This window comes from Ovis canadensis, chromosome 5 (genome assembly GCF_042477335.2).
Source record: "Ovis canadensis isolate MfBH-ARS-UI-01 breed Bighorn chromosome 5, ARS-UI_OviCan_v2, whole genome shotgun sequence".
NCBI lineage: Eukaryota > Metazoa > Chordata > Mammalia > Artiodactyla > Bovidae > Ovis > Ovis canadensis.
Genome location: NC_091249.1, coordinates 66,476,713 through 66,504,611, shown reverse-complemented (window position 1 = coordinate 66,504,611; position 27,899 = coordinate 66,476,713). Strand labels below are relative to the sequence as shown.

Below are 27,899 nucleotides of genomic sequence, written 5' to 3'. Positions count from 1 at the left end.
TTATGTTTCCCAAATTGCAAGGGTCATTAGGAGAAACACGCTCTGAAAGATGGAGAACTCGATCTCATATTGGCTGAGATATGATAATATCATATCATATTGCTGCAAGATAATCGGCGGCTTGCAGTTATGGATCTGCTGTATTACTTATCTCATACAGCATTTTGTATTTTTTTTTTAATTTATCCCAACAGGGACAGTCCCCTCTCACCCTCCTACCCACCAGACACCCCACCCCCAGCTTACTAGGCTCCTAAACACTATTCTCAGGTTGCCCACCATCAGCCCAGTCCTAGTGGTCCCCAGGGCTTCTAAACTGTCTCATTTTCCCCAAATCTGAATCTCCAGGTTACCTCACTTAAAAATAAGTCTCATATCCCAAATTAACTCACCCAAAGGTGGCCAAGAACCATGAAGTATCTGAGAGGTATAACCCTTTCTCTTCCCTGGATGACCCTGTTCAATCTAACCAGGCCAGGGTGGAGGAATTTGGTTGCCTTGGCTGCCAGGCAGCTAGCCCCGCTTCTTCTGTATTTATAGCACCTTAACATTCCTCTGGGAGACCACTCCTCCCTGACACTCAGAACTTGTATCTCATATGCTGCTGACTCCACTCTGGGCTCAGGTCAGGCAAGCTTCAAGGACTATCTCAAGGATGTGCACATGACTCAATAAAAATCCAAAGAGAATCACACTCAGGGCTTTGGTTCAAACTCCTGGCCACAGGTTCTCTTGCCAACATAAGGAAAGAGGCTGTCTGAAAATGGCACCAACCTACAGGAAAGCGGCATGGAGAGATGCAAAAACTGGGGCCCGCAGACACTGTGTGAGCCACGGGAGCTGGTACAGTAAGAACTCAGAACATCTCTGGCCTTTCCGGTTCCACACCACAATCAATTCTCTGTTGTAAGTGGCTTGGACTGTGTCTTCACTCCTTCACAACAGAAAGTGGCCCGTCTGGCACAGAGTGGAATCGTCATGTCTACCATGTTCTTTCTGAAAACCGACTGAGAGGCTAGTGATAACAAAAGCTACCTTCACAGTCAGCAAAGGTCCAGACCAATAGACCACGTCCCTGCAGACACAAGGGGAAGCTCACCTCTCTTCTCCCAACTGCTCCAGGAATGTAGGGATCCCTGAGAATGATCGTTCTCATTTAAGGCTCAGTTATCTGTCTAGAGCTGAGACCAGTGGTATTAAAACAGTAAGACTCTCACAATCAGTCTTTCAAATTAGTGTACTTGATCTCCTCCCACCCAAAACCAGTATCCCTCAAGCCTCCAAGGGAAAACAGAGAAAAAAGGCAAAGGGAATTTAACAGTCAGTGGGCGAGTTCTCTTGCTTCTATTATGTCCAGGGTTGCTTGGCAACCAGCCTCAGCCTGGTAATTCCCGCGGACAAGCAGAAGAACGAATGTCAGACCTCCAGGTCACGCAGCATGTCCTGTTTATGCCCCGTGACTCCAGGGCAGGGGTGGGTTCATGCTGTTCTACAAAACTGGCCAAATCCAGCCCACAGAGCACCTGACGTCTTTAGGGGTTCTCCCACACTGCCCTTGAACCTTCGCCTTCAATGAATGTAAGCTGTGGATGTCTCCTCAAAATAGATTTTAAATACTTTCAAAAACAGCTTGTCAGAAGAATAGAGAGCAGCTTCTGACATGGATAGAACTCTAATACTATTTATGAAGACAGTAGAAACCAGCAGGGAGCAGAGGGCATGGTGCACAATCCGGAAAAAAATGGGCCAGTTTGCATTTCACGTTCAGGATTTTCTGGAATTTTCCCTGACCCTGTATACTCTGAGGACACCTCCAAGGATCTGGGTGCTGAAAGCTTGGCCACTGTGCTATGCGACTCTAGGTCATGAGTTCCTTTCCAACAACTGAGAAGTCAGTGGGGACGGAGATTTCTGCATTTGGCAACACATTTTAGAAGTAACTGTGGCAGCCGATCCCTGCACGGTCAGTACACTGCAGGAGGGTAGGGAAAGAATGCGGGTCAGTGAGTCTCCAGTGCTTAGATGTCTCCAAGCAGGGCATCTGTGTCCACAAAGACGTGACGCTGCTCCTTCTCTCTCTCTTCCCGCTCCTAAATTACATATCTAACCAAGGACAATGGCTTTCCACACAAAACAGAGACAGCGCCCAAGAGAGACAGGGACAAGAAACTCACGCTTGTGCTTAAAATTCTATTTAGCAAGACAGAAGTCCTAAAAAGTAAGGGGCTGTACAGGAAGCACTGTCTTTAGTTGGCTGATTACTGTTAACACCCATTTGTCCACATGAAACTATCCAAATGAACTTATTTAAATTGTTTTTTAAAAAAATTACTACTAGGTTTCAGGAAAAAGTTTTGTATAGACATTATGCCTTGGCAGAGTGGTGTGTATCCTTTGGAAGTACAGTGGTTCCAGCTGGAAACACTGTCAGCAACATACAGCCTGCAATATGAACAAAAGAAATATTTTTTTAATCTTTTTAGAGGAAAATGAAAAATAAGCCTTTTATGATTGATTATGAGGCTTACCAAGGATGCCTTTCCATTTGTGTTACTTTAAAATGATCGTTAAAACTTCACAGTTTCATTTAAGATTTATTTATTTACTGATGTCTACTCTGGCTGTTGGCTGCTGTGTGCAGGCTTTGTCTCGTTGCAGCAAGCAGGGGCTCCTTTTTCACTGTGGGGCACAGTCTTCTCACTGCAGCGATTTCTCCTGCTGCAGAGACAGGCTCTAGGCACATGGGCTCAGCAGCGGCAGTTCCGAAGCGCCGGCGTACTGGCTCAGGAGTTGGTGGCACACAGACTTTAGTTGCTCGGCAGCTTGCGGGATCTTCCTGGACCAGGGATCAAACTGGTGTCTCCTGCACTGGAAGGAGATTCTTTACCACTGAGCCACCAGGGAAATCCAAAACTTAACACCTTTAAATGAGAGGTATGGAGGAGAATAACCTAATATTGAAATCTCTCTTTTTAAAGAAAAAAAAAAATAAGCAAACAGTCTTATTGGTTTAAGAGACAGTTGTAAGTCACTTTCTTCTAGGTGTGAAGATTATGAAAGGAGTCAGCTCACATTAACTGGCCCAGCCAAGGATATCTGAGCTTCCTGCTTGGTGCTACTTACACGGATTTTAGAACATCAGACTTCCCTTTCCTCTGCATGATAAACATGAAATAAAGATAAAATATGACAAGCATAAAAATAAAGAGGTAGAGAAAGATCTAAGAGAAAGAGGGCAAACACAGCAAAGGGATGGGCAGCAAGGAGGTAGCTGGTGAAGGCTCTTTGATCTGACTCTTGCCTTTTCTAAACCATCATCATTTCCTGTGCTACCCAAAGGTAGACTGGACTGCCACCCCATCAGAGCAGTAACACTGAATCTGTCCAAGAAAGAATCTTTAAATAAAATAAAATCTAAAGAGAACCAAGGGATACCTGGGGCCATAAGCACTTAAGAGTGACTTTTAGAACACAGAGTCAAGTGGTTGAGTTGGGCTCTCTGAAGGGACACTTGACATAATTCATTCAACATGCACTGGGGAGCTAATGCCTATCCTTCTAAAACTCTTTCCAAAAATTGCAGAGGAAGGAACACTTCCAAACTCACTCTACATGGCCACCATCACCCTTACACCAAAACCAGACAAAGATAATACAAAAAAAGAAAACTACAGGCCAATATCACTGATCACCATAGATGCAAAAATCCTCAACAAAATTTTGGAAAACAGAATTCAGCAACACATCACAAAGCTCATACACCATGATCAAGTTGGGTTTATTCCAGGGATGCAAGTCAATCAATGTGATACACCACATTAACAATTTCAAAGATAAAAACTATATGATAACCTCAATAGATGCAGAAAAAGCCTTTTTAAAACTCTTCAAAAAATGGGCACAGAAAGAATCTACTTCAACACAGTAAAGCCCACATATGATAACCCTACAGAAAACATTATTCTCAATGGTGGAAAACTGAAAGCATAACCCCTAAGATCAGGAACAAAACAAGGGTGTCCACTTCACCACTATTATTCAACATAGTTTTGGAAGTCCTAGCTACAGCAATCAGAGAAGAAAAATAAATAAAAGGAATCCAGATTAGAAAAGAAGAAGTAAAGCTCTCATTATTTGCAAATGACATGACACTATACATAGAAAACGCTAAAGACAGTATCAGAAAATTCCTAGAGGTAATCAGTGAAAGCTGAGCCCAGAAGAATTGATGCTTTTGAACTGTGGTATTAGAGAAGACTCTTGAGAGTCCCCTGGACTGCAAGGAGATCCAACCAATCCATCCTAAAGGAAATCAGTCCTGAATATTCACTGGAAGGACTATGCTGAAGCTGAAATTCCAATCCTTTGGCCACCTGATGGGAAGAACTGACTCACTGAAAAAGACCCTGATGGTGGGAAAGATCGAAGGCGGGAGGAGAAGGAGACTGACAGAGGATGAGATGGCTGGATGGCATCACCCACTCAATGGACATAAGCTTGAGTAAGCTCTAGGAATTGGTAATGGACAGGGAAGCCTGGCGTGCTGCAGTCCATGGGTTCGCCAAGAGTCAGACACGACTGAGCAACTGAACCGAACTGAATCAGTGAATTCAGCAAAGTTGCAGGATACAAAATCAATACATAGAAATCACCTGCATTTCTATATACTAATGATGAAAAATCAGAAATAGAAATTAAGGAATCAATCCCATTCACCATTGCAACAAAAAGAATTATATATGTAGGAATAAACTTACCTAAGAGACAAAAGAACTGTACACAGAAAATTATAAAACACTGATGAAAGAAATCAAAGATGACATAAATAGATGGAGAGATATCCCATGCTCCTGGGTAGGAAGAATCAATATTGTGAAAATAACTATATTACCAAATGCAATCTACAGATTCAATGCAATCCCTATCAAATTACTAATGGCATTTTTCACAGAACTAGAACAAAAAATTTCACAATTCATATAGAAATACGAAAGACCCCCAAATAGCCAAAGTAGTCTTGAGAAAGAAGAATGGAGCTAGAGGAATCAACCTGCCTGACTTCAGATTATACTACAAAGCTACAGTCATCAAGACAGTATGATACTGGCACAAAAACAGAAATAGACCAATGCAACAAGATAGAAAGCCCAGAAATAAACCCATGCACCTATGGGTATCTTATTTTTGACAAAGAGGCAAGAATATATAATGGGGCAAAGACAGCCTCTTCAATAAATGGTGCTGGGAAAACTGGACAGCTACATGTAAAAGAATGAAATTAGAACACTTCCTAACACCGCGCACAAAGATAAACTGAAAATGGATTAAAGACCTAAATGTAAGACCAAAAACTATAAAACTCTTAGATGAAAACATAGGCAGAACACTGGATGACATAAATCAAAGCAAGATCCTCTGTGACCCACCTCCTAGAGTAATGGAAATAAAAACAAAAGTAAACAAGTGAGACCTGATTAAACTTAAAAGCTTTTGCACAGCAGAGGAAACTATTAGCAAGGTGAAAAGACAACCCTCAGAATGGGAGAAAATACTAGCAAATGAAACGACTGACAAAGGATTAATTTCCAAAATACACAAGCAGCTCATACAACTCAATACCAGAAAAACAAACAACCCAATCAAAAAGCGGGAAAAAGACCTAAACAGACATTTCTCCAAAGAAGACATACAGATGGCTAACACATGAAAAGATGCTCAACATTGTTCATTGTTAGAGAAATGCAAATCAAAACTACAATGAGATATGACCTCACACCGGTCAGAATGGCCATCATCAAAAAGTCTACAAACAATAAATGCTGGAGAGAGTGTGGAGAAAAGGGAACCCTCTTGCACTGTTGGTGGGAATGCAAATTGATACAGCCACTGTGGAAGATGGTATGGAGATTCCTTAAAAAACTAGGAATAAAACCACATGTGCCCCAGCAATTCCACTCCTAGACACACACCCTGAGAAAACCAAAACTGAAAAAGACACATGCATCCCACTATTCACTGCACCACTATTTAGAATAGCTAGAACTATTAACATAACTAATAACATCAACAGATGATTGGATAAAGAAGTTGTGGCATATATACATGATGGAATATGACTCAGCCATAAAAAGGAATGCATCTGAGTGAGTTTTAATGAGGTGGATGAACCTAGAGCCTATTATACAGAGTGAAGTAAAGTCAGAAAGAAAGATAAATATCGTATACTAATGCATATATATAGAATCTAGAAAGATGGTACCAAAGAATTTACTTATAGGGCAGCAATGGAGAAACAGACATAGAAAACAGACTTATGGAATGGGGAGAGGGGAGGAGAGGGTGAGATGTATGTTGAGAGTAACATGGAAACTTACATTACCATATGAAAAATAGATAGCCAACGGGAATTTGCTGTATGGCTCAGGAAACTCAAACAGGGGCTCTGTATCAGCCTAGAGGGGTGGAATGGGGAGGGAGATGGGAGGGAGGTTCAAAAGGGAGGGACATATGTATACCTATGGCTGATTCATGTTGAGGTTTGCCAGAAAACAGCAAAATTCTGTAAAGCAATTATCCTTCAATTAAAAAATAAATTAACTAAAAAAAAATGCACTGGGGAGTTTTAAGGGTAGAATAGGCACATTACCTATAAGCCAGGGTAATGACATAACGGAGGGGGTCAGATGGTCAGGGGAGGACTCTTTGAGGGACTCACTCGGCTGAGTCCCCAAAGATGAGATGAAGCCAACCCTGTGAAGAGCTGTAACAAAGGTGTTCTAAGCAATGGAAAGGTCCTATGGCTGGAAAGTGCCTTGTTCTGAATCCCTAGGTAAGCCAGCCTAGATATGCTCTCAGAATGCAGTGTGAGAACCGGCACTGTTTTCCTTAGAACTGCCCAAGTGTTCATGGCTGCTGAGAGGCAGGAGTGATTGGGAGGAGGGGAAGGAGAGACAGGAGGGCACGTGCAACGAAACGACTCGAGTTGGAAATGGGGACAATTCGTGACCAGAGGACAGAGATCACCGACCTCCACTTAACACCAACACTTATCTAAAACACTTTTGTCCAGTCCTGCAACAGATACTTGAGGTTAGACTCAAGGAAGAATTCCCTGTTAGAATTCAGTTGTCTGCACAAGAAAGTTCACCTCTGGGTAGTGAGGTGCTCATGGAATGTGTTACTTTTAGAGTGGTTTTTGACAAGTCAGCATCAGAATCTTGTGAGCAGATGTGTATAAAACCAAGCCACCAAAACATTAGTGACTAGAGTATGAGGCCCAGTTTAACTTTTAGAGATAATCCCCAACACATGGATTCATCTCCAGTGAGAAAGTCAGAGATTCAAACGGAGACACTGCACAAAGACTATTTTTACAGTATCTATATTATTCCTACCTTATAAAAGGTGAAATAGTCATTAGAGTAGCAACAGCTGCAGTGATCGGGGGCCAGATGCTGTTCACAACTAACGAGCTCATTTAATCCTTACAATGTTCTCAAGCAAGTACTGTTATTCTCACTTTATAAAGGAAGAAAGGGCTCGCTTCGGGGCTCAGCTGGTAAAGATCTGCCTGCAACATGGGAGACCTGGGTTCAATCCCTGGGTTGGGAGGATCCCCTGGAGAATGGAATGGCTACCCACTCCAGTATTCTGGCCAGAAGAATTCCATGGACTGCATAGTCCATGGGGTCACAAAGAGTAGAACATGACTGAGCGACTTTCACTTAACTTCACTTCAAAGGAAGAAACAGAAGATTTAAGAGATTGGGCTAAGATTATAGTCAACTGTCCACCATTGGTTAAGAGCAAAAGAGTCTGCACTGGCTCAAAGTTCTAACCCTGAGTCTAATACTTTTTATTTGGATGAGTTATTGTTGCTTTCTGTGTCTCCTTTTTCTAGTCTATAAATTGAGATATTACTACATACCTCATAATACTACTGTGAAGGTGCAATGAAATAGTTTGTAAAACACATAATAAAAGGTTCTGACATATTAATAAACAGTTAAATGGTGGTAAATGTGTTACTAGTTATTATGTTCAAATGAATGCAATCAAAAAAAAAATGAATGCAATCATATGCATTCAATATATGAGATGCTTCATTCTGTGGCACTCAAAAAAGACATCCACTTTCTGGCTCCAAGGTTCTGCTCAACCTGTAGGAAAAGAAGGCAACAAGCAGAGAGATGAGAACGGAATCTTAAAGACAGGAAGAGAAACGGGGCAACCTATGTAAATACTCTTAAGGAGCTAATGATGGCATAGCTGTAAGAACATTCATTATAGACTGGTTAATGAACATGAAAAAGAGAAAAACCACCTAACCATCCAAAAGTAGGCCAGTAGTAAGTCTTGACAGAGCATGCCTGGAATATTATATAACCACTAAAAACAATCTCAGAGAGTGCATAATCATAAGGAAAGATGAGCATAACCTGAGTGAAAAAGATGATAAAACCAAAATGAGTATCTCTAATCAGTACTATTAGTGTGATCTGCATTTTCCTCTTTTATTCATCTGTAATTTTTAAGTTATATCTAATTGACACGCATTACTGGTATAATCGGAAAAAATACAGGTTTGTTTCTGGATTGCTTAATTTTTTTTAAAGAATTAGTTTATGTGATGAAAAAGGCAAGAGATATACACCTCAGAAGAAGGCTGAAGGGGCGTCCTGTTATTTTCATACTATCACGCCATGTAACAACTTTGTGGGTTGTTCAGCTGGAGGGAGGGAGATATAACCCACCTGATCAAGCTGTCATTTAATTATGCCCAAAATATATTATTTCCAGAGATTACACTAGTAAAGACTGAGATGTCATACCCAGTTTCCTGACCTATTCTAAATAGGTTTCTAGGTCTCTAATCAGCATTATAAATATACATAATTATATCTGGATCTGTTCAACTAACCCAAATAACATGCTCTCATTCAGCATCCCCAAATTTATCTTTATGAAATACAAATCACTGACCTACTTTTGTTGAAGATAATCTTAACAGCACCCCATCTCAATGACAAAAAAAATGAGGCTTGCATCAAGTCCCATTAGGAGAAGAAAAAAATATGCTCCTCATCAGAACAGCTAACGAGGGGCCAGACATTTCACACCCTCACTGGTTCAGTTTTCACCTCTGGAACCTAACACAGGAAGTTTAACAGGAAACGGGACCCCACACAGTGCTGTCTACAACACAGTGCCAACTCAGAGCCCACATTTCTTCCTGGCACTACAGATTCATAGTCACCTCAAATCTAGAAGTCTTTTTAAGTATAACCCTAGAAACTCTGGAAATTGATTTCAGGTCATTCCCATTTATAAAAGGTTTGCTTTTCAAAATCAAGAGGTCAGAGATCAGTCACTTTTTTTGCCCTCTGGCAAGGCAAGATGTGGGAAGGGCACAGGGAAAGAATGACAGAGGGGAAAAAAGCAAAAGAAAAAGAAGGGACAGAAGCAAATGAGAGAACGAGAAAACAAATAGACGTAGAAAATGTGTCATCTACATCTGGGCTGGCATTTCCTAGAACAATCCAAGGTCTTTTGTAGGGAAGAAGGACTTTCATGTTAAGACCTTAGACACCATCATTTCAGCACAAGAAACTTACTTCTTTACCAACATTCCTAAAATAAAGCCAAAACCCTCCAAGTGTTGACTATCCAAATCAGTGTATCACTGAAATTTTTCCCACTCTAGAAATAAATGTTCTTCTCTTCTGCTCAAAACAAGGCATCTACTGGATATTGGGTATTCCTCCCCACTTACACCAGATTACCCTCTCCAAAGCAAGATCAAAACAGAGAAAGACAGGATAAAAAAAATCCTAACGAGAGATGTACATGCACTCAGGGATGAGTGTGAATTAGTCCCTGCCACACTAGCACATTTGTCAGGGGTGAACAGAATACAGAAAAACTGAGTTCCAGATCCAAACGCCTTGGCGCTGAGACTGCAGCATTCTGGAGAAGTGCAAATTATCTGGATGCATCAAAGGAAACAGCTGCTGCTGCTGCTGCTGCTGCTGCTAAGTCGCTTCAGTCGTGTCCGACTGTGTGTGACCCTATGGACAGCAGCCCACCAGGCTCCTCTGTCCACAGGATTCTCTAGGCAAGAATACTGGAGTGGGTTGCCATTTCCTTAAAGGAAACAGATCTATAGTTTAAAACGATCTAAGGACAAAGCAGACAGGTGAGCACCACACTTTGGACCCTGGGTTAAAATCGTAAGTGGCTGACTAGAGCTGGGGAGATGGGGATGCTGGCGAAGGAGTGCAGGATTTCTTTTGAGGATGATGACCAAACATATTCTAAAATTACTTGTGGAGATGGGTGAAAAATTCTGTGAACATACTTAAAGTCATGAACTGTACATTATAAATGAGTGAACTGTGTGGTATGTGAATTACATCTCATTAAGTTACTTTATTTTTTTTTTCATTAAGTTACTTTAAAAAAACCCTAAGGCAGGACCTCCAAAGTCTCTGCCCACCATTGCTTAACTCCATGCCAACACATTTGAGGAGCTCAGTGATCTGACTGTTTGAGGTGTCACAGTAAGAAACATGAGTCATCCTTCTCCTCCGTAACATTTCACACATCTCTCATTTAAGATAACCACCAAAAAACATTTCAACCTTCTTTTGAGGGGCTCAGTTCTCCAGATTAGAGGGGAAGGGGAGAAGATGAGACCTCAATATTCAAAACTAAGACTTGTGAAAACAAGCCAAATATAGGTTCTTGTCGGCTGATGACCATCTTCACGCTTGAACTCTGCACCTCAAGTGCAAAATCCCAAGCCCTGCTGGGATTCTCCTTTCATCACAGTATGGTGTGCTGCCAGCCAGAAGAGACAGGGGACCGGAAAGCAAGCCAAAGACAGAACCCAAAAGATACGGGGGCCAAAAGCTCAGCGCCACTCCAATTTTCTAAGCACTGGAGCAGAGCTTCCCACTGGGGAGCTGATTCCAAGCATGCTGGCTATATGGAGAGAAACAGAATTTCTTTCCAGAGAGAGAAGCATCTTGTTGCTCTACACAAAGCTGACAATATGGTGGTTTGCTAACCTTGCACACTGAGCTCAGGGCGGCTTCAGTCAGAGGGCTGGGAGAGGGCAGCAAGCAAAGTCATCTGTGGCTTCCAAGGCCTGGCCAGCAGGCCAGACACCTCTGGGTGTGGCTGGGGCTGGACGAGGCTGCAGATGCCAACGTGCCCATCCCCAGGGCCTGCCTGGTCTCCGCAGTGCCCACAGTCAGAGTCATGAGGCTGATGCTCTGCTGGGTACCGGCCCAGGACAGGATTTGTGTCAACATCTCAAGGCACCAGTCAGATACAAATGCAAACCCCCTTCCCTGTCTTTGGAAGAGCACCCTACAGAATTTCTTAAGAAGCAAATCACAAGGGGAAAGCTGCACGGGTCAACACCCCAGGGTCGCAACAGTGGTAGCTGTTGTCTGCTCTGTCACCCAGTCCTTCCTAGGAGGCTGAGAACCCACTGAGATCAGAAGAGAGATAAGGAGGAGCTGGTGCCAGAAATGAGTTCTCCAATGGCACCTTGGAGACACCCCAGCCTTCTCTGGGTTTGGTGCACAGCTCGTCCTCCAGAGCCATCAGCCAGTCCCTCTGCGGCTCTCCCGGAGACAGGGTTCCCCCCACCAGCAGTGCAACAACAGCTCAGTCAGCTCATTATGCTTCTTCTAGGTTTTTAAACAAAAACCATGCAATATAATCACAGGCTCTGATCCCACATGACTTTAACCCTGACAGGACTCACTGGGGAAATGTGTGTCGCGTGACTGTGAGCAGAAAGTTTCCCTTCAGGAGCTTCCCGGCCTCCCCAGGCTCATGGGACAACGGGATCCTAGGCGTGCAGCCACATGCTGAGATGTTCTGAAACGGGAGATCCTGTACCCTTTGGAGCCAACTCCCCATCATTCCTTGACCTGCTCTAATGGTTCCTTCCAGAGACAAATCTAGAAATGACAGTAGTGACATTCCAATTGCAAAGGACTTACCATGGGCCTGCTCACCCCGCTAGTCACGATACCTGTGATAATCTCATTTACTCCTCACAATAATATCGGATAGTGGATATGTATCACCCTCGCACTTAAACTGCTTTCTCTGGTTTCCAAGGGCAAAATTCAAAGGCTTTAGGCAAGCCCTCACCCACACTGCCCAGGAAGACACACCTCATACTTAATCAGAACAAATCTCTCCATCCCTATTCCACCCACCTCTTCTGCCGAATGCTGATGCTGCCCACAATTTTGGCCCCCGCGCTCTCCTCTCACTCCATGCCAGTGGTTCTCCAACTGTGCTGCACATTTGCAGTACCTGGGGTGCTTTTAAAATTCCCCTGGCATAAGTTGCAACCCAGACAAATTACATTAGAATCTCTGGGGTGAGTCCCAGACTCCCAGTGACTTCAATGGACTGCTTGGGCCTCTGATAGCACCTGGTGAGACCCAAACCCACAGCAGTACCCCCTCTCTCTCTGGGGCCCCTGGCCTGTTTTTCCCTCCACCTAGTAGGTGTCTCCACCTGTAGGTCCCAAGCAAATAACTCAGCAAGGACTCTTAGCCCCGTGTCCCCCACCAGTTCAGCCAGGGACACCCCTGTTCCCCCTTCCTCTGTTCTCCTCTTCAGTCACACCAGGTCTTCTGTGAAAAGTGCCATGGTATCTTGATTGTTCTTCTATAATTTATGGGTGTGTGTTTGAATATTCAAATAATGATTCCACTGAGTAAAACAGATTTTCAAGAAGTGCACTCCCTGCAACTGGCTTTGCATACTCCCTGGCACACTGCCACCTACCCCGACGCCAGCCCCTGAGTCTGAGAAGCACATCTCTGCCCTTCCCTCCCTCCTAGCACAATGGCCACATGCTGTCTGTTCTCTGACGCGCCCCTGCTCCAGGACAGCGCAAAGCAGAGGGAAGCTCAAATCACTGATAAAATACAGTTCTATTTTAGATCATACAACAACAAATACTTTTCAATGTAATGATTATGAATTAATGACCACTTGAAGATACTCTAGGAAAAAAATATTACTAACCACATCAAAGCCATGATTTCAGGATGCTATAATGTTCTCTTTTGAAATAAATGTAATTGTTAATGAGTAGACTTTTTCCAAATAAATAAACCGTGATGAGATGGGGCAGAAATGACCTAGGTGATTTTAGAAGACTGATGGTTAGGAACACTGCCTCCCTGGACTTGCCTTTCCCTAAGTCCTCTGCTAGCTCCCTAGAGATCTCTTAACCTGCCAGGAATCGTTGTACTGTGGACGGTCTGGGCTTCCCTGGCCTCCTGAAGATGCCGAGCAACCAGAGCAATCACTATGCTCGCCTCATCCCAGAGCCCCACTACCAGGAGCCTTCTACCCCAATGTGAGTGGTCCCAGGCACTGAAATAGAGACCACAGACAACACGTGCCCTCCATCAGGGAAAGTGCCAAGCTCTGCTGAAGAGGCAGCCAGCAGAGAGAGGTCAGACAAAAATGCCCAGCTCCCTTGCCACTTCCCAGAAAAGCTTCACGGACAGACAAGCTGTGCCTACTGGCTCAGAATAAAAGTCTTCTGTCGACAGAGGTGGGAGGGAGCCTGCCCTCCTTCACACCTGACAAACCTCCAAAGTAAAGCACACACTGCACCAAGACAGAACTCAGCAGCACCCTCACCAGAAGCACAGACAAGCTCTCCGGGGGCCCCACGCGCAACTGATCACCAGGCCAGCTCTGGCTCATTTTAGGGAGCAATTTTGTCGTCACTTCTGATCCCAGAATGAAGTACACACAAACTGAGGAGTAGGAAATGGACAAAACTCGAAGCACTGCTTTACTGCAGGTGCCACTCTATGATAAACCAAATGATGGATTTCCTTTCTACTCCAAAAATGTGATTTATAAAATTCAGTTCACTCAGAACTTTTCAGAAGCACTCCTATGAGATATCCATTGAAATGAAAAGTTGTACGTACCCTCTGGCCCAGCAGTTCCATTTCCAGAATTCACCCTACAGATGTACTCACTCATCTGCTCATAACAGGTGGTACGAGGAGGTTCACAGCAGCTTTGCTTATAGTAGCAAAAGGTTGGAAATTATCTAAATGTCTATTATTTGGTGGTGGTTTAGTCGCTAAGTCAGTTCTAACTCTTGCAACCTCATGGACTGTAGCCCGCCAGGCTCCACTGTCCATGGGGTTTCCCAGGCAAGAATACCGGAGTGGGTTGCCATTTCCTTCTCCAGGGGAACTTCCTGACCCGGGAATCGAACCCACGTCTCCTGCACTGCAGGCAGAGTCTTTACCAGTTGAGCCACCCAGGAAGTCTGATTAAATAAATTATGTCCATACAGTGCCATACAATGCAATGCTAAAAACGAATTTGCTCTATATGTACCAAAGTTGAATAATATTCAAAATCCATTAAAATAGTACAAAATGCAAATATATGCAGAACAGTGCATATGGCTTGCTACCGGAGAAATATATAAATATGTATTTGCTGGCACATGCATAAATTATACTGAAAAATACTCAAGAATGGATGAAATGCTGTCTCCAGTAGAAGAACCAGGAATCTGGAGACAGGAGGCATTTAAGGATGCTTGCATCCCTTCCTGTCCCTTCTAAATTGTGTACTATTTACAGGTATTACTTAGTGACATAAACTTTTTAAAAAGAAACATAGGTATGAATTAAAGTAAAAATGCTGTTTTAATTCCATCTCACTTGCTCAAATAATAATCATCTTGTACACTTGACCCACCAGTGTAATAACAAGACACAGTCAGGAATCTGTTATGGTTTGGACTCAATCTGTTTGACAGTCTCTGTGGCACAGAAACAGCCTCAAATTCAACTTGATCTACCTGGAAACCTATCTAAAGTCTCACAGGAGAAGCCACTTCATCTTTTCAAAGTGTTCAAATCAGCCTGGAATAAACTTAAAAGCACATCTGACAGCAAGATCAGATGAGCTCTGAAATCAACCTGTGGTGTCTTTACAAACCATATAAAATGGGGTTTCTTGTGGCTTTTCCTGTGTGGCAGCAGCAGGAATCAACCGTAGCTACTGGCTTGGCCAAAGGAAGCCAGCCAGTTAGCAAGGTTTGATCCAGAATTCCCAAGCCCCTCAACCCTTTATCCATCTGGCAAAGAAAACACACACACACAGACACCCCCTCAGCCCCAGGAATCTCCACTTTCTAAATATAGTAACACTGCCCAAGCCTCCAGGCTCACCCCCTGCAGCATTCCGTGCCTTCCTACCAAGGTGAAATGAGCCAGATATAAACATGCCGTGACAGCTTCTGGGCCACACTGCCAAGCTGTTTTCCTTACTATTTCCTCTCTTTCTCCACTCTGCGTTTCTACAAAATGTGTAAACTCCAGTGACTCTAATTTGTAAATATTCCTCTGGCCACTAAGGCTATTTTCTTCATCCTAACAAATGTGATTTCCCTGAAATTTGAGGTTGGAACAGCGTATTAGATATGGGCAAAGCCACATCCCATATCCCATTTTATCTGTAAGAACTTAGAGCTCAGAAAGGATATCAGACAGGTCCAACGTTAATTAGGACACAGCCAATTAATTGTAATCTCTCTCTCTTTTCTAGCCCCTGGTTCCTTCAGAATCCATGCCAGCACCTAAAAGAAGAGCTTGTCCTGTTAAGGACGCTTCCAATTAAAGCAAAACATTAAGCTTCAGAAACAATCTAACATCACACTTAAAACAGTGCCAGACAAATACCAACTTGACAGGAGTGCCAAGGACCTAAAGAGTCAATGTCAAGGAACTTGTAAAAAAAAAAAAAATAGATGGGAGCTGGCAATAATTCCGCTTTAAGGAATCAACCCCCATGGAACTACTACGAGCCACACAGAAAGGACAGTGTGCAAACCATCACTGTAGCAATTTCTCTGATAGCGAAAAGTGAGGCAATCCAAATATCCCTCAACAGGAGAAGGGTTAAATCAGCCATGGTGTCGCCACATAGCAGTGCTCTCTGCAGGTGTTAAAAAGAATACACTGTATATGTGTACTCTAAGACGTAATATCAACCAGAAAAGCAAAACACAGACTAATTCATATCCTGTTAACTCCACTTAGGAAAACAACAAATACGCACAGAAAAAGGATGAGTAAAAGAGCGCGTCGGTGGCTAACTCAGGCAAGGGGTGCTTTACTCTGTATACTTCCACACTCTGTCATTCTTTTATGAGTGTATGCATGAAACGTGTAACTTTTTGTCTTTGCACGATAAGATTAGGTCATCCATTTACACTGTTCATCTTCCCCCAAACCTAATCCTTCCCAAGTCATCCTTATTTCAGAAAATAGCACCATCATTCACATAACTGCTCTGCTGCTAAGTCACTTCAGTCGTGCCCAACTCTGTGCGACCCCACAGATGGCAGCCCACCAGGCTCCCCCGTCCCTGGGATTCTCCAGGCAAGAACACTGGAGTGGGTTGCCATTTCCTTCTCCAATGCATGAAAGTGAAAAGTGAAAGTGAAGTCGCTCGGTCGTGTCTGACTCTTCGCAACCCCATGGACTATAGCTCACCAGGCTCCTCCGTCCATGGGATTTTCCAGGCAAGAGTACTGGAGTTGGTTGCCATTGCCTTCTCCGTAACTGCTCTAGCTAAAAATATTTGAATCATTCTTGATTTTTAGTCTCAAAGCCTAAATCCAATCAAATAGTAGATCTTGTGGGCTTCCAAAAACACCCAGAATCTGACCTACATCTCCAACACTGCCCCCTAGCCCAAGGTGCCACTGCCTCTTACTTCACCTATTATACAGCCTCCTAACTGCTCTCCTTGCCTCCATTCTTGCCCCACTAAATTATTCTCTACACAGTGGTCCCCATAATCTCTTAAAGCACAAGAAGGATGATGTCACAACCTTCCCCTGACTTTCCATCACACTCAGAATGAAACTCAAAGTCCCTTTGGGAGTCAAGACCTCGAGGACTTGGCTCCCAGCCTCTCTCCCTGTTCATCTGCCATCGCTCTGCTCCAGCTACATGGCCTCCTTGCGAGCCCCGGGACACCCCATAATTCCTCTCACCTCACAACTTCTGCATCTGTTACCACAACCTTAAAAGCCCTTCCTCGAGGCCAAGGCTTGGATGACAAGGTAAGAGCAAAGTAAGACTCCATGTTTGTTGAATGAAAGCGTTCCTCTGATGGCCTAAGATATACAATTTAAAACATACTGGGTTATAATTTTAAAAATTAAAACTTGAGTCAGTCAGAAATGTATGACACTTAGCTTCATACTGGCACCTCTCCTTTGGCTAACTTTTAAATATGCAATGGCCTAGACCGGGTAACAAAGTCACCTTCATGAACTGCATTCCCCAAAAGCTCCATGGTGACAACACTTTCTCCCTGACCCATTCCCATTTTGTCAATTCATGGGATTTGTGATCATTAGCTTACGTTGGCCAGCATTAGGAAGTTCAGCCTGGGGCCTCTCCCCAGAGGGACGCTGACTGGCCTAACTAGAGCAGAAATCTGAACCATAGCCTTGTCAGAATCACCTTTCAAGCCCTGGGATGTGAAACTGATGAATCAAGTACATCTGAGGTTGAAGCAAGTAGAAGCAAAAAGTCCCCAAATGAGGGCAAATACAGTATACCCAATGGTGTTCACTTACTCATCAAAAATGTTATGGAAAAAGTAAAAGAATTAAGGGCTTCCCAGGAGGCTCTTGTGATTCCCTGGAGAAAGAAATGGCAACTCACTCCAGTATTCTTACCTAGGAAATCCCATGGATGGAGGAGCCTGGCAGGCTATGGTCCACAGGATCACAAACAGTCAGATACAACTTGGAAACTGAGCATGTATGCACAAAAGGATTAAAAAAACAATCCAAGATATAAACAGTGCCCATCTAAAAGATCTGAACAGACACTTCAGCAAAGAAAATGCACCAGTGGCCAATGAGGTTATGAAAAGATGCTTGACATTGTAAGTATCACAGAAATGCAAATTAAAAGAAGAGGTACCTCTTCCCACCCACTGGGATGGCTACAATCAAAAAGACAGACAATAGCAGGTATTGGTGATAATGTGGAAAGACTGGAACCCTTGGATGTTCTGAGGGGAATTTAAAAGGATGCCTCTAGTGCAGAATAGAGTTTGGCAGGCTTTTACAAAATTAAACTTAAGTTTATCTATGCAACCTAGTAATTCTACTCCTAGGTGGGAAATTAAATAAGAAATGAAAACATATGTCCATACAAAGACATGTATTTCACAGGCTGAAACTATTCTGCATGATACTGTTAAGGTCAATACATTTGTCAAAATCCACAGAATATACAACACAAAGAATGAACCCTTGTGTAAACTATGGACTTGAGTTATAACACTGTCATTATTGTAACAAATGTACTATCTGAGAGAAACGGGTGTGAGAGGCTATATGGGAACTTTCTATACTTTCCACTCAGTATTTCTGTAAACCTGAAACTGCTCTAAAAAATAAAGCCTATTAATCATATTTTTTAAAAAGGAGGGAAGGGGGAACTTAAGCCTCAAATCAGTGGGCTGAGTGCTATAGATTATTGTTATTTAGTCGTTGAGTGGTGTCCAACTCTTTTGCAACCCCAATGAATATAGCCCTCTGTTCATGAGATTTCCCAGGCAAGAATACTGGAGTGGATTGCCACTTCCTTCTCCAGAGGATCTTCCTGACCCAGGGATCAAACCTATGTCTCCTGCATTGAAGGCAGATTCTTTACACTGAGCCACATGGGAAATTTTGTACAGATTATAGATGCAATTTATTCAGTCCAATCCAGAACTGAATAACTGAATTAAAGTGGAAGGACTTTTTTTAAAGCCAGTGTTTTATAAAAACTACAAAATCTTGTTTGGATATAATTTGCAGATGCTTATATTTGTATGAGTAATATTCCAAATGTCAGTATTGCAAATTACCACCATTTACAAATAATTAGGAAATGCTTTTTCTTCTTTTATTCGAAAGGTGCTAAAGCAAAGCAAAAGAGCTGAGAAAAAAACTTTTTGTTACCTAACTCCATATGCATTTGATCCTTTAGGATTTGGTAAGTAAAAAATAATATTAGTCCTAAACAAAGCAGGTTGGTACTTAAGAGCCTTTGGGAGTTTAAACCTACATCAAATCCTAAAGAAGTACAAAAGTGGTGTTTTAAGCACACCACTCTTGGTGATTTTTTTTTTTCCACTCTCGTTTTAATGAGCAAAAAGGACGAACTATTTATCTTAACAAATCAGACCCAGGAACAGGTTTTTGGCCTCCATGTTCAACTCTTTACTACCCAGTTAAAAGAGAATAACTTTCATTCACAAAATAAGTAAGTCGTGGAATGTGATGCATAGCATGGTGACTGTAGTTAATAGTACTATAATTTGAAAGCTGCTAAGAGAATAGATCTTAAAAGTTCTCATCACAAGAAAAAAAATTCGTTAATATATGTATGGTGATGGATGTTAACTAGACATACTGTGGCGATCATTTCATAATATATACAAATAGCGAATAGTGACATTGTACACCTAACACTAAAAAAATGTTCTGTGTCAATTATATCTCAATTTTTAAATATTTCAACTGAAAAAAGAAATGTTAGAAAAGTATGCATTTTCTAAATAACATTAAAAAGAAGAGAGAAACTCACTGGTAATCAGTGCTACCCCCAAAGAGCAACTCTACTGCTTCAAAAAGCCAAGAAGTAGGCACCCTTTACTTATGCCTCACTAGCCTACAATGGGTCTTTAATCCTACGATGATGCGAGCACAAAACTTCAGAGCACAATACAAATCTTGGCTATTCTTTGCAACCAGGACTCAGAGACTGAAAAACAATGGGTACAATATTCTCACTTAATCTAACACCTGCTGCACATTTCTCCTGTCTAGCGTCTACCTCTGAAGAATTTGTATCCTCACTGGCAAAGTGTTTACTGAAGCACTGATGGCTCATGTTTAAGAGAAGCCCTGCAGTCCGTTGCCAAGTTCAAAACTTGCCTACACAACTTCCTAGCTCTGTGACCTGAGACAAGTTATCCTAACTGCAAAATGCAGGTGAATAAGAGTATTCACCTCGTAGGACGGCGTTGCAGGTGAATAAGAGTATTCACCTCACAGGACTGCGTTAAGGACCCATGAGACAGTGTGTGCACTTAGCATAGCGCTGGGCCCTTGGTGAGTGTTTCGAGAACAAGAGCTGCTGGCAAGGTTCCAGGTTTTCTGTTTGCTTGTTTGTTGAGAAAACTGACAGTGCTCCCAAGGTCTTAACAGCATGTATGTGCTAGAGCTTGACTGAACATCAAGTCTGCCTGATAACAGAGGCCTGGCTCTCTGAATTGCACTATGTGCCCCAGGTCTGGGTCTCCTCAGCCTGCACATTACCAGTTCCAAGTTAATTCTGTAGAGTTCACTTCTTAAATGAACTTAATGCTGAGATATGTTCCCCATCTACATAAAGGGGCCAAAAGAGAAGTGGCTCAGTCGTGCCCGACTCTTTGCGACCCTATGGACCGTAGCCTACCAGGCTCCTCCGTCCCTGGGATTCTCCAAGCAGGAATACTGGAGTGGGTTGCCATTTCCTTCTTCAGATCTTCCCAACCCAGGGATCGAACCTGGGTCTCCCGTATTGCAGGCAGACGCTTTACCATCTGAGGCACCAGAGCCACATCCAAGATGTATTCTTGGAAGACATCCTGTGAAGGACTTCTATAAAGAGACTGCCCACTAGTATTACTAATGTTCAGAATCCAGATCATTGTGAAATGCAGAAGAGCAGTTACCAACGGAGGATTAGAAACAATTTTCAATACACTGAAGATATATATGCTTATTCTGGGCATCCCTTGTGGCTCAGCTGGTAAAGAATCCACCTGCAATGCGGGAGACCTGGGTTCGATCCCTGGGCTGGGAAGATCCCCTGGAGAAGGGAATGGCTACCCACTCCAGTATTCTGGCCTGGAGCACACAAAGAGATGGACACAACTGAGCAACTTTCACTTTCACTTTTTTTTCATGCTTCTTCTAGAACACATCTATTAGACTGGACGTTTAGACTATGGCAATTAATGACAACTTGCATTATTTAAGAATGTAGATATGAGATAATTGTTAATTTTTTTCCTCCCATAATATGAGGTCAGGGCCCCACTGAGCCTCATGAATGCCCTCTAGCAAATATTATCAAAACTATTTAAATCTCATTCTTTTTTAGATAGTAATGTACTATCTAAACGTTCTTTCTTCATGCCTTAGCAAAAAACCTTTTAAGTATGACCTCACTTAAGTATACCAGACTTTTTATCCATCTCTCCACTTGGTTCAAGGTCCAAAATACAGCATTTTGCTTTGTTCATGTACAGCTATTACGACAGATTTCTACAACTCTAATTTCTGTTAAAAGATAAATGTGCCTTGAATTTAAGATTTGATATTGACAGACAAATACATAGCAGCTAAAATTTATTGCTGTGTTTTTTACTGGCATTCTTATTAATTTATTTTTGTTAAAATTCACTGTGATTGCCTTGGAAATGTGATGCAGGTCAGAATTACTAACCTCTGAGAATGCAGTGATAAAGGCATATCATACCCAAAAAGCCTCACGAAAACAATAGGCTGAACTAGAGAAACACAGATACACTCATTTCACTTTACTCAAAAGAAAAAAAAAAAAAGTGTCACCCAACAAGATATCAACCCCAGAGAAAGGCTTTATTCAGTATCACACTCTCTGCCCCAACTTGACTGAAAGCTGACTGACAGAAGGGGTTGGATCCTTGTTCTAGTTTTGGTAGTCTCTTCCCTGGTGGCTAGGATGATAAAAAAATCCACCTGCAATGCAGGAGACTTGGGTTCGATCCCTGGATTGGGACAATCCCCTGGAGAAGGAAATCGCAACCAGCTCCAGTATTCTTGCCTGGAGAATTCCATGGACAGAGGAGCCTGGCAGGCTAGTCCATGGGGTCACAGAGTCAGACACAGCTGAGCTACTAACACTTTCACTTTCTGTATCCTTGAAAGTGCCAGGAACTAGAATGAATCCATCTTTCCATCTCATGAGACAACTGGGTTTTCTCCTAGGACACAGTTCAGTCTCTGGGACCTCACCCCTACTTAAACCCCACTGTAGGAGAGCAGCTTATGGTTCAAAGTTTCCCACCTGAAATTCCAATCAAGAACTCAGTGCCTCAAGTTGCCCACCACCATCTAAGAGAAAACTATTAAAATTACACTTCTGATATACAGAATAGGAAAATCAATAGAGACAGAAAATACATCAGTGCTTGATGAGGGCTGGAGGGCAGGAGAATGGGGAGGGAGGACTTGGAAGAAAATGGTGGGGGCTGACTGTTTATGGGAATGGAATTTCTTTTGGAGGTGATGAAAATATTCTAAGATTGATTGTGGTGACAGCTGCACAGCTCTGTGGATGTACTAAGAACCACTGAACTGGATGCTTTAAGAGGGTGAAAAGATTACATCTCAATAAAGTTGATATTCTAAAATGTGAATTCCTGCCCCATCCCTCCCACCTAAGACTATTAAAGTAAGAGAATTCACTCTATCTTAGAAAGAAGTCAAATTGAAAGGGGCATATCCCCAGGAACAAGTCCATAAACCAACTGAAGGTGGAAAGAAAACAGTTCCTGAAAACCACCTCTCAAAACCGAAAGCCTAATTCACTTTCCCAGTTCTATGAAATCACATTTGGTTTGCCATGAAGTCCATGAGACAGACAGAAATGAAGTTCAGTGCACTTGTGTAGACAATTCTGCTATTAGTGACTCTTGCTCTGAGTCTTGACATTCTGGAAGATAATAATAGCTGCCATTAACTAAGCAGCACTACACACCAGGCTCTAAGCCAAGTGCTTTCTTTACATGCACGTTTCATTTCGTGCTCACAACAGCCCTAGGAGGTCAGCGTGGCTCTTCCCATTTTACACAGGAGGAGCTCAGGCTTAGTGCCTTGTCCAGTAAGTGATAAGGTCAAGAACACAGAAAATCCTAAAACCCTTAATTCTACAAGTCTGAACGTCATCGCCAGCCTCTATTATCTCTCCAGAAAGAAAAAAGGACCAAAGCATACTGAATCCTCTGGACTGAGACAGATTAATCAGGTTAAGGAAAGAGTGCTCACAGAAAATGCCTAGACAAATTAGCACAGAAGAAATTGACTGGGAGTCACCACATCAAACAAGAACTTTCTCCAAAGGCAGGAGTTTTTGAAATGCAGGTCCCAAATTATTTTATTGCTTAGCTGCCTTGTTTACCAGATTCTCAAGGGTATTCAATAGACAACAGACCTACACAACATTTCTACTTCACAGTTAAGTGCACAGGCTCTGGAATCAGATAACTTATGTTTAAGTACACTTAACTGCTGTGATGCCTTGGGCAGGTTACTGATCTCTCTGATCTTCAGTTTCCTCATTCATAAAGAGCAATGATCTAGCTGAACTTCAGCAATCCCTGGAGGCCAGTATTATTGCCTCAGATTAACACACAAAGGAAATCTAAACCCAAAGATCTGTGCATACTAATTAAAAATAAAGCCATAAAATTTTAGAGAGGGAAGAGCCTATAAATCATCTAAACCAATGTTACTTTTACACAATTATGTATTTTTATATATATATTTTTTAAAACGCTTTACATTTTGCAGAAGTGATAAAGATGATCCAAAGAAAATGAATACACATATACTAGCATAGTAATATACCATGCAAGAAGGACCCAATGATAACACAATGCCTGAAGTTCAGGAAATAATAATCCTCTCCACCCTCTTTAAGAGGGCATGTGGCACCTGTTCAAGCACTAATAAGAGTAGAAGAGAATAGTTAGTAATAGAGCTAGATATTAAGAGATTAGAACACCTAGCTCTCCCCCAAGTTATAGAGCTGGTCCATTCATTAGACAATTTAAAAAACTCTTTATCACCTGTACTGTTTCCTCCTACCCAAAGAATTCTTAAGTTCCTCCCCCATACACACCTTAAAAATAGTGGCAAGCAGATAAACTGCCAATCACATAAAGGCATCTTCCTCAGACTCAAGGCTAAGATACAAAATGCAAGTCCAAATTCCAACACTCTCGGACCAGGGGCTCCATTCTGGGCAAGAGGAATGAGACAGAATTAAGAGCTCAACATCAGCAGGAACTTCATCTCTGGCTCAGACCCTGCGGGAGACAAAAACAGCCCTGCTCTTAGAGCGGTGAGACTCTCAGCCAGTGATTCTTTCAAGCCTGCTTTCTCATTTGAAAGATGAGTTATAATACGTGAGATAATTTGTGGGTGAAGCAGTGCCTAGTTTGGAATAAGTCTCCACAGCCACAGGAACAACAGAACAGTCACTACTACATCCTCAGTGCCCAGGGTAATATCGAGCACACAGCAGGCACTCCAGATGTTTGCTGAATAAAGCAGAGGCCCAATTAAAGCCAGTCTGAGATTCAAACAAAATGTGTGGGCCCAACCTGTAAGTGAGCCCCTAACTTAGTCCAAACTAGGGGTCACATATTCTAAGGACGGCCCTGGTCATCAACAAAAGAAGAGTCTATTCATTTGCTTCTGGTCACAACCTCCAACAGAGACCCTGCCTCTGAAGAGCCTCAGCACACCAAAGTTCTACTTTTATTTCACCTCAAAAGACTACCACTTGCTGCCCTGGGGCTCCTCTGTCTTCTTCATCTTTAGAAACAACAGGCTCACAAAATGACATCTCAGGCACTTGACTTTAAGTCTCCTTCAAAGAGACTTGGTGACAATTCTCAGGCCCACGGCTGCACTCTGCCAAGACAAGCTTTCCTAGTTGAAAGATATCACCTATTAAGAAATGCAGCAAAGAGAAAGGAAAAGTCAAGTGAAAGACAATTCCACTATCTGCCTTTATGTTATTTCTGATTCTTAAAAATAAAAGATGGACCAAATTATTCTTAAATGGGTAGACAGGAAAGGCACCCAAAAAAAGGAGCTCAGCAATCCAAGGCATCCATCCCTAGAGCACTCGTTTGGCCAGAAGGAGACACTCTCTGGCTCTGCAAATGACAAGGGAAATCATACACAGAATGTAAATTTCATTTCTCCCCTGCCAAAGGGAAATTTGCAAAAATGGTTTTGCAAAAGGTTCGAAAATCTCTAAGGATAAGTTTAAACTTCTTTCTGAGCGAAGATCGAGGACATTCCTTCCCAAACCTTTGAGTTTTCAAGGATATTGAGAGAGGTAAAAAAGGAGAGTGAGGGAGCGAGAGAGGGAGAGGATATGTTCGTTCTATTTTTAAACCCTCGCCCACAGTTTAGAGTAAAGGAACACTCTGATTCTGTACTCCCACCCCTATCACCTTCTGCTAAACACAAGAATCAGAACCTGCACACGTACGTGGCCCTGATTCTAGATCTGGTGGGTTAAAAGCTGCCACTATTCCAAAGAATCGCGAGCTGACCAACCACCCTACCCAGCCCTTTTCTGGGAAGGGAAGGAGATCTCTCGGAGACCCCGGCGGCCCTGAGCAGGCGGGAGTGAAGCAGGCACAACCCGCCTTTTCCTGAGGGGAGGCAGCGCCCCCTTGGCAGGGCACGCTCCATTCCCACGGCTGGGCACTCAGGGGTGAGCAACTCTCCCCCAAGGAAGCCGGAGTCGTGGACGCGAAGGGGTTTCCCAATATGCTACGGTGCTCCAGGCACTCCAGTCCCACTCCTGAGACACCTGTGTGACGCGCACACCCACCCGCGGCGCCCCAGAGCGCTACTCGCGCTCGGTCACCTCCCAGTCCCCTCGGAACGCAAACGGCCGGGTGACGGGTCTCTGCCTTCACTGTCTTGTTGCTAGCTCGCCCATTTTACGTATCCTTTCCGCTTCGCGACAAAGGTCTACGCCCGTCCCTCAGCGCCCGGGGGCAGAAATCCAGCCGGGCGCGGGACCCCTAGGTCTGAGCGCCGCCCGACGGCCCCTCCCGCCCCGGAGCACCGTCCCCGCCAGGCTCCCGGGCACTCACTCTTGAGCGCGCTGATGAGTGACTTCCCGTCCTTGATGAGCTCCTTGATGAATTTGTTGGTCTTGTCCAGCTCCGCTTCGTGCGACTTCAGCGTCTCTCGGAAGTGAGGGCTGTCGAGGCAGCAGTCACTGAATTCGAGCGCGGGCAGCCCCATGGTGTCCGCGGCGCCCAGCCGGGGGGCGCGCCTCCCCCAGGGCTCCGGCGGCCCGCAGCCCGGAGCACGCACGCGGCGAGACCCTGGCCGGCACCCCCGACGGCCGCCGGCTCCACAGGTGTGGCGCCGGCTCGGTCTCAGCGCGGTGTCCGCGGGCGCGCACGACTCCTGAACAGAGCCTGGAGGCGAACGAAGAGCGTCTGCTCCAACGGCGTGTAACCGAGAGGGCGCGGAGCAGGAAGAGCAGCTGAGGACCCGCAGCGGCGACGGGAAGGGAACGAGCAGTCGAGCGAGTGCAGCAGCCGCCTGCCCGCCTCCCTCGCCAGTTCGCTCTCCTGCAGCTTCGAGCGCCCTCTCACAGCAGCCTCGGCCGCCCAGCCGGCGTCCGAGCCGGACGAACCTGCTAGCAATGACCTAATCCCAGCCAAGCCAATCAGAACCCCGTCTCAGCCCTACCCACGGGCCTTCCGAGGATGCCCGGCCCTTCCGCGACCATAACCCAATCAACGGGGTCCAGAGGCGGGGTCTAGGTCGGGGGCGTGGCCCACGCCACCGCCTAGGTCCGCAGCACAAGCTCCGCCCTCTCCCGTCTGCTCTGGGTTGCACAGTCGGAGCCGGGAAGGAACGAAGATTGCTGCCGAATGGGCCAGCGCAGCGGCCGGGATCCGAGCCGGAGACGGTGCGTCTGCATATCTGGGAAGCGGAGGAGCCTAGATGTGCCGAACATGAAAAATCTAGGAATTTAGGGCTGCAGTTCCCCTAAGGCTGAGGCAATCGTGCTTACACTCAAAATGCATTCCCCAGTCGGACACAACTGAAGCGACTTAGCACTCGCGCACGTCCCAGGAGAACCCCGAGCGTACCAAGCGACCACGTCGCCCCTAGACACAAGCTCCTTCTTCCACTCAAGCAAAACATACTTACATCTTAAAACTACCAGCTCTTCTGGCCTGCAGTCTTCCCGCCCCCTACAGTCCGGCCCCCTCAAGGCCACTCCTGCTCAAAACCCGCCCACGGCTGCCCCCAACCGAAAGATCTAACATCCTTTCAAGAATTTCAGCCGCCTGTTTTCCTGCTGGGCACCTCACACAATTTTACATAATTACGTCCACTGCCTGTAGTCCTTTGCAATAAATACTGTGAGCTTCAAGACTACGAAATGAGCCACCGCCGCTTTCTTGTGCGCTGCGGCATCCCTAACGCCTAGAACAGTGGCTGGCATCTAGTAACAGATACTGAGCGCTTCCCTTGTGCTATATGTGCAACGGCGATTGATAAGGATTTGTGGAATAAACGAATGGATCCGTTCCCGTGTCTTTCTCCACTTTCCACTTTCCTGTAATGTGTTGCCCTATTGCCCTTGGGTTCCACCACAGTAATCAATCCAGGCAGCTCACTAACTGCACCTGTCAGTCTGGATCCCACAGTGTCCAGTGCTGAACTATGAAGTGCTAGAGGAAAGGGACTGTCTTTGAATAAATTATTCGTATGTCTAGGAAGGAGGAGCCCTCCAGTTAGGTGGTTTTGTGTGTGTGTATGTGGCTTGTTTTTTGTTTGTTTGGTTGTCTTTGTTTTTGTTTTTACATAGGTCTGCTATGTGCAGGCACTAGACTAGATACTAGAGATGCGAAGATGAATAACACAGAATGAACCTGTCTGCTACTGGTTAGTGGGATAGAAAAGCGACAAGCAATAGCAATGCTGCATA

General features: G+C 44.0%; 1 protein-coding gene across 4 annotated transcripts in view; it reads right to left on the bottom strand.

Moving 5' to 3' along the window:
* ARHGAP26 (Rho GTPase activating protein 26) overlaps nt 1-26,681 on the bottom strand; it is a 489,482-nt gene extending 462,801 nt beyond the window's left edge. For all 4 annotated transcript variants that reach the window (XM_069592302.1, XM_069592300.1, XM_069592301.1 and 1 more), the window contains exon 1: nt 26,038-26,681. In XM_069592302.1, the coding sequence (XP_069448403.1) occupies nt 26,038-26,191 (154 nt within the window). In that variant the 5' untranslated portion in view covers nt 26,192-26,681. The remainder of the gene's footprint in view (nt 1-26,037) is intronic.
* Nucleotides 26,682-27,899: the final 1,218 nt, after the last annotated feature.